This window comes from Hydractinia symbiolongicarpus, chromosome 13, assembly GCF_029227915.1.
Source record: "Hydractinia symbiolongicarpus strain clone_291-10 chromosome 13, HSymV2.1, whole genome shotgun sequence".
Taxonomy (NCBI): Eukaryota; Metazoa; Cnidaria; class Hydrozoa; order Anthoathecata; family Hydractiniidae; genus Hydractinia; species Hydractinia symbiolongicarpus.
In genome coordinates, this window is record NC_079887.1 from 13,361,796 (window position 1) to 13,369,330 (window position 7,535).

Genomic DNA, 7,535 nt, shown 5'->3' on the forward strand with positions numbered 1-7,535 from the left:
TACAAATACTTAAGATTCATAGTTTATTCATGACATGACCTCCTACATTACTTTCAAGTCAAGTTTTCCGGCGGCTGAAACTTGAAACTTTCTTGACCTCGCTAGCTAGCTAGCTAACTATTTTCTTCCAAATTTTATACAAAAACATACTAAATTATTGCATTTAAAGCTGGTTAAACAGGAATAATGATTTTAAAATCATTTTACAGTTATTAATTACTTTCTTCAGGATACTTAGTATAGCGTTTTAACAATTTTCTATTTTACTGTTATGTATTACATTTTGTCGACTGTATCTTATATAATGTATTTATTTTTAGAAAATAGCATTAAAAAAATAGAAATTACAAAAACCTAATTATTTATTACCAGGTCGTCTACATTTTTGCAATAAAGTGGATTTAATTTGTTGTACGTTGACCTTTTGAGTGGTTTGGTTTTTACCGAATGTAATTCAGAATGTGCAAGATGGAGAGTAACATTAATGACAGAGGCATTACTTGAACAGATTTGTGGCCCTTAAAAGCGTCTGTCTCCGTGCAAAATAATATTACAGTAGTGATAGCTCGTGTCATCATTACATGGGTTTATCATCAGATTTATCATTAATATGTTACACCATTTCTTCTCTGGCCAAGTTGTTTCCAGTATATCTCTGCACTCAGTTCCGGGAACTATTAAGTTCGACAATTTTTTCCCTGCATTCTAGATATTGATAGTAAATTCAACCATCATGTCAGGAATGCATGTAAACTTATACTGCAGTTACGTTCAAGATGAGTACGTTTGAGATATCATCAAAATGGGACTATATTGGGGAACGATGTCTGCATCAAAGAAAAACAGGGAAGTCCTAGCTAAAAACTCAACGTTACAGTAAATCAAAAACCATTTCAAAAGGTTGTAGCAGTGCAAGAAACAGTCTTTGTCAAACTTTCACATTCAAGCTAAACACAATAGTATAAGTTTAAGTCATAAAACTGTTGTTCTAGACCAGGAAATAACACGCCAAGATTCTCTCTTACAACTGTTAGGTAGAGGGACGTACGGCAAGCATTATGATATGGACTTGTTACTAGCTCGTAAAAAATCCACAATAATTCACGAGTCACAGCCTTTATTAAACATATGTTGCATTAGTTACTTTTAGCTTAAAGATTTCGTGCGTGTTTAGCATGACTCGGTTTTGGCCAAACAACAGACAAAATACGCATACTTTTAGATGAATAAATCTGCAGGTTCGTTCATGCCATATATACTTCTTCTAGTTCTAGTGACTGCGCATCGAATCCCGCTCCGGTCAATATGTTAGTAATGCTTTTTAAGATATGAATTTATTAAAGGCTTATAACCGGGTATGTTAAAAATGTACACTTTGCTTTGTCACGTGACCAGGGAAAGAAAAAGGTCAGAATAAGCCTGAAAATATCACACATCAACGTAGCCTGATTACTTCACTTGTATCGCATATACAAAGGTTACAAAGAGTTAATAAATCATGTTATTTTCGATTGCATGCAAAGAATTAGAAAATAACATGTTATTCTTCGTTGCTAAAATTTGTTTTCGTGTATTGTCAGAGGTATCTTGGTAGCCACATTGCAGGCAAAGTACAGTTATCATTATTATAGAGATTAGAAAAAAAAGTTTAAGACTTTCGAGATTAATTTAAAAATTAAAAATAAAACAAATTTGTTGAAACGCAGCCGTCACTAGTACGTCACTTTGAAATACAATTAAACTTAAAAAATATAAATTTTTGTAGAATATTAAACGACACCACAAGATATCGTCTTAGGTAACTAAACATTAAAAAGAAATTAAAAACAATACAACTTTGGTCTTTTAAGATAGAATAGTGTTAACTACATTTGTTGTGACAGTAAGAACACGACCCTTCCTTCTGTTATTTTACTTGCTCTCATGTTGGAATAAAATGATCTACAGGAAACCTTGATACGTGTAAATTGCTGTAATTTATGTCTGAAGTAAGCCACGGTAATCATACCTGCTTGCATGGGTTTCAGTTCTTACCAAAAAAAATTAAAAAAACGCGCCAATGTGAGTCCCGCCAAGAATAGAACTGTAAAATAGCTTAGTATTAAAGTTTCTTCGTTTTTTCCTGAAATCTTAATTTTGCTAATTTAACTGCCTTTTAGCTGCTTTTTGCACACTGTTACACTGTACAGAAATACAATAAATCGTCTGAGAATTAATTGACAAAAATTAAACGTATAACACCGAAAAATTCATCTAGACAAGTAGTAATTTATTGCGCAGCTCCTTTTCACCTTGAAGATTACCTAAAAAAAAATAGTAACAATAAACGAAACGTGAAACACCGCAACAACTAAAATATAATGTAAAAGGAAAAAAATACTTCAAAATTATATTTTCAGGTCCTTTCTAAGGTTATTTTGTAGAGAGTTATGCATGAGCCTATACCATACATAAATTTATAAAAGTAGCGTTTTTCTCAGAGGTATAAATATATATTAATTACTTGTTAGGTAGCATTTGAAACTACCCGAAAATGTTGCCTAAAATATACAAAAATCGATGTTTTCTGGTATTTTTGTAATTAAGCATACGGGGATATTTTAGACAAATTTTACGGTTTAATATCGTTATTAAGCTTTATTGCTACCACTTTGTTCCTTTTCTGGCGTACTATAGCTGCATCTCAGAAGTTATGTAAGGAGGTAGCCTCTCAGAAGTTATGTTTTTTAGCAGCTGTGCGTGTTACACACACAGCTGCTAAAAAGCAAAAAAGTTTGATAACTTATCTAGGAAACACGTCAAATTTTTATTAGAAAGTTCTGTCAAAAAAATAAATTAGGAACTGCTTGTCTGAGTTCGAGAACAAACTTTCTCCTTCTGAGCATGGGAAAAAGAGCTAATTCGTCAAGTTTTAATAGAACTCTCTAATTATAACCTCCCTTTTATTTATTAGGTACACAGAAATTACTTTGCACTTTGACTAATCATGAAATTAAAGTTGTTGGGTTGTCGGTTTTCGAACCTAGAAGTCTAGGCTTATATGATTGTTAATTGAATGAGATGAGTCGTTCTATAAAATAAAACACGTGGTATGACTTTTTCCTCAAATTATATTAAAGCAAGATTTTTCCACGACAAATCCACATCAAGTTTTTTGACAAGCTTGTGGTGCTAAAAATCCACCATGATCCCGTCAATTTGTTTTTATAAAAAATTAAAAGCCTACCTTTTAATGCTGATCTATATTTACATGATGATCATTAGTCGACAGTTTAGAATATTTGATTTCTTTTTCGAAAGAGGGAAAGCAATTCTAAAAAAAATTGCAATCAAATTCTAATCTATGTCAAGAAGAAGAAGAAGAAGAAAAAGAAGAAGAAGAAGAAGAAGAAGAAGAAGAAGAAGAAGAAGAAGAAGAAGAAGAAGAAGAAGAAGAAGAAGAAGAAGAAGAAGAAGAAGAAGAAGAAGAAGAAGAAGAAGAAGAAGAAGAAGAAGAAGAAGAAGAAGAAGAAGAAGAAGAAGAAGAAGAAGAAGAAGAAGAAGAAGAAGAAGAAGAAGAAGAAGAAGAAGAAGAAGAAGAAGAAGAAGAAGAAGAAGAAGAAGAAGAAGAAGAAGAAGAAGAAGAAGAAGAAGAAGAAGAAGAAGAAGAAGAAGAAGAAGAAGAAATAGCGTCTACAAGTAAGAATTTAAACATTTTAAGAAGTTTCATGTTAACCGAGTACTTCATCACAAAATACTTACTGGAAATTGAATTTTGCAAAGGTTTAATGTTGAACAGAATGACAAAGCGGTGGAAACGACAGCGACTTTGACAGGGATAAGTTCGCAATGACGTTGCTCTTTCTTCATAATAATACCTGATAAGGAAAAAAATGTATCCAGAGTACTGCTGAGTGCTGAATTATTGTTAAATAAAAACGCACTTATCAAAACTCCAGTTGCAACCAGTGACAAAACAAGTTGAATAATTAGAAGAAGCAGATCGCTTGTGTTCTTGCAACATCTTCCTAGAATCCCATCAGGATACTAAACACAGTATAAGTCAATACAAGCAGACTAACTCAATTTGGTTCATAGGGACATTGCTTATTTGTTTAGCAAATGCGAATCTTAACCTGTTTTAAATTCAAATCTGTTTCCAATTTTGCAAAATCGACCTTTCCTTGAAATTTTAATTTACTATATGACCTTATTTATAAAAGGAAGTGACGTTGGACGATTAAACATACAAAAGTTTTCCACACACCTTTGAACAAATTGCTTTGCATTGTGGTATAGATAATATAAATGAGATAATTGTGATGATGATTGATATAACCAACTCTGATTTCGATTCTGGACACATCTCTGCAGCAACTAGAAACAATCACAGAAATAATTTGTGAATAAAAGAAGGAGACTCTCAAGGCTTATGTGCAATATTTACGGTAAAACATCAAGTATAATGTAAAAAAACCTTTGAAAGATAGTTATAGATTCGAGAATGTCAACGAAATTATATAAAGGCTACAAAAGCAGTTTTTCGATATTCACGATATAAAGAAAATTGTGCCATTTGGCAGCGAAAAATAAAAGTTGCATGTTTTTGACGCAATGAAAAATGCTCTCTCACGGTTGTTATGTCATGCAACTAAACACTATCTAGATAGCTTCTGATCATTTTCCACATGGTCCATGATTGGAAAGTTTACCACAGAAGAGGGATCATACTTAATTTTAAAAACATTGAGAAGTATACATAATAATACACTATAATGTGTTTATTATGTATGTAATTTTTATGTATATAGGTATTTTTATTGAGTGGAAGTTGCTGTTGGAGGCAGAACAAACACTTTTATAAAATGTAAAATAGTATTCTAGAATTCACTAGGAGGAGTCGTACAGCCTAAACAGAGACTGTTGGCTCTTTTTGCGTTGTTGGTGCTTGTTTATGTGTACTACTTTTAGTTGTTTCTATCTCTGCGTATATGTTGAAATATGTGGACTGATTATATATATTTGTAGATGTGGTGTGTATATTATATATTTCTCTATGAAGGTTTATCCAAACTTATTACTAGTAGTTAGAACAGAACTAAGGTGGGCTGTTTATGAGGCGAGATGGTCATGTGCGTATTTGCAGAAGCTAGAAAAGAGCTCGGCAAGTGAGCTAACTCTGTTTGCAAGTCCAGCTTTCCTGCATATAAACAGTGTGGCACTTACTGGAATTTTAAAAAACACAACATGTACGTTTGTTTTAACATTTTTTTCTGTAACGTATATTTGTCTCCAGAAAGACTGGTAATGTAAGCTAACAAATGATTTAGCTAGGCAAATAACTTTTTTCGAGCTTTCAACCTCTCCGGGATTTATTCGTTTTGTTTTCTTATATATTTTTTTATTTAATTACCTTAAATTCTAAAAAGTACCTGTTTTCTAAGATCATACTATTGTGCAATGAATTTAAAAAGCTCAATGATAGTACACCCGTTTGACATTTAATCGAGAACGCTGTCTACAACGTACCTGCCAGCGCAATGAATCGAACTAAAAGACACACCCATTGACTAAACATTTCAAATAAGTGATGAAGACATTTAGGACATTTACATGCCATCTAAAAGAAACGAGCAATAATACATAAATAAAAATATATGATAATAACAACAAAGTCAGTAATGAACAAGAACAACTGCAGCAGTAATACAACGTAAAACAAAAAATAAAAGAACATCAATGAAAACACAAACGCAAAACCAAAATAAAAAATCTCCTCTTATTTTATTTCGTTTTTTTTTTCTTTGATACGTGAAGAGATAGAACTCTGTACACTCTCCATTAATTAATACCCATCGCAGATATTTTGGAGATAGATGTTGACGAATACATTGAGATCAACATTGAAAAGGCTCTACAATGAAGATCACAATATCATTTCGTAGATAAATACTGGGAAATGCATTGTTATATTGCTATGCGCGTGTTTGTTATGGAGACCTATTTCCGTTTCAGTGGCATCTATGAATGAGTAATAACTTTTTTTTCTAACTAAAAATAAGTTTTATTGTTTTTAATTCTTATTACTCACCGTAATACTTGTTTAAAATCACTTTTAAGTTAAACTGCTTGTGTTAAAATCAGAATGGTCAACACACGTACTTTCCCTTAAATGAATAAAAAGAAACTAAAACACTAAAAGTGGAGGCTAAAAAGTTCAATCAAATGGTAGCTGAGATATTGGAAACCCAGTTCCAAACACATCAAATTCCATGAAAACGGCCTCAAACAAGACGAGAACTAATATGTGACGAAAAACGTCTGGAAACAATCTTTAAAACATCTATATAATAATACGCCAGTTCCGTGTCTCTGTGACAGGCAAAGTTGATATCGTCATTTTCCTTTGATGTTGCCGAAAAAATCTTTGATGTTGCCGAAAAGAATATGTCTTCTTTGTCGTGAAAAGCCGCGAGTTTTGTGTGGTTTGTTAAATGAAGTTCTAGCACAAAGTAACGGAAATTGTGTTTGCAAAAAAGATGGCTGTCATTTTTAAGCATTTGTCTTCTCTTGCCTTCAAAATAAATCTTTACAAAAGCATTTAAAAAGGGGCATGGTATATAAATGAAGTATAGAAAGGTTTCTGTAAGGTTTGTTTATGTTTTTTAAAGTTTTGATGATATTATTGATGCAAGACATGTTTGTTAGCTAGCTAGCATCAACCACACCAACAACAACTAGCTAGGTAGCTAGGAATTTATAAATATGTAGCCATGTTCTTTATACCTAGCTAAGTCTCCAGTTATATTTAAGTGACCAGTTATTAGCTGCTGTAGCTACCTTATGTTAGCTTCAGTTTTATGTTGCTTTTTACATGTAAGCTAATCTTAGTGGTCTTTGCTAAGAATGTGACTGTAACTTATTTTAATTGACATTTTAAGCTTAAATTAACAAGCCACAACATCTTTTAAAAAAGTATTACATAATATTTAAGAAGAGTTTAAGGACTGTTTTTAAGCAAATAATGTATTTTTCACAATTTGTGTATGCAAATAATGTATTTTTCACATTTTGTGTAACTAAACTTATATACTTCACATTTTGTGTAACTAAACTTATATACATCGGTTACATGCAATATAACGAAACGATTTTTATTTAACATGTAGTAATTCTGGTACCTTAAGTGTAGTGATTTTTGTTGTTCTAGATGTTCTGACTAAAATGTTTTTGTTTATGGCATATTGTCTCAATTAAGAAAAGTTTCAACTTTTTTGAGGGAGTACAACACCGAAAAAACTTGTGTTTTTTTATATTTTGTATAAATTCTTACCGGGCAGGACTCTGTACAACATACCGAAATGACTGATCCCTCTCTATTTATAAATTTGATGCGTTCCAAATCACAGTTTTTTGAAATTGTGGGTAATATTTAATGAGTACAAGATGCAAATACTGATTTTTGTTGAATCAGAAGTATTTCCTACAACCATTCTTTTTTTACACTTTTGTGGAGAAAAAGTGCATGCAATATATATCATCAGAATAACTGATTT

At 31.9% G+C, this 7,535-nt stretch overlaps 1 protein-coding gene across 3 annotated transcripts; it reads right to left on the bottom strand.

The window, feature by feature from the left end:
* Nucleotides 1-921: 921 nt before the first annotated feature.
* On the bottom strand, nucleotides 922-5,663 carry LOC130623538 (uncharacterized). 3 transcript variants are annotated; one of them, XM_057439031.1, is made up of 6 exons: nucleotides 5,509-5,652; nucleotides 4,247-4,356; nucleotides 3,924-4,026; nucleotides 3,742-3,857; nucleotides 3,227-3,313; nucleotides 1,828-2,303 (listed from the first exon to the last, which is right to left on the bottom strand). In XM_057439031.1, the coding sequence occupies exons 1-5, from the start codon at nucleotides 5,597-5,599 to the stop codon at nucleotides 3,230-3,232; spliced, it is 504 nt and encodes a 167-aa protein (XP_057295014.1). In that variant the 5' UTR covers nucleotides 5,600-5,652; the 3' UTR covers nucleotides 1,828-2,303; nucleotides 3,227-3,229. The 3 variants fall into 3 exon arrangements, with proteins under 3 accessions (XP_057295013.1, XP_057295014.1, XP_057295012.1); XM_057439030.1 differs by lacking the exon at nucleotides 1,828-2,303 and adding an exon at nucleotides 922-1,802 and having other exon boundaries at nucleotides 3,742-4,026; nucleotides 5,509-5,663; XM_057439029.1 differs by having other exon boundaries at nucleotides 3,742-4,026.
* Nucleotides 5,664-7,535: the final 1,872 nt, after the last annotated feature.

Bases quoted from the DNA above. Each gene is read 5' to 3' on its own strand.
- LOC130623538 (XM_057439030.1), bottom strand. From the start codon at position 5,599: ATGGCATGTAAATGTCCTAAATGTCTTCATCACTTATTTGAAATGTTT. The intron at 4,357-5,508 runs GTACGTTGTAGA...GATTGTTTCTAG, and splicing joins TCGATTCATTGCGCTGGCAG to TTGCTGCAGAGATGTGTCCA. The intron at 4,027-4,246 runs GTGTGTGGAAAA...TACTGTGTTTAG, and splicing joins GCAAAGCAATTTGTTCAAAG to TATCCTGATGGGATTCTAGG.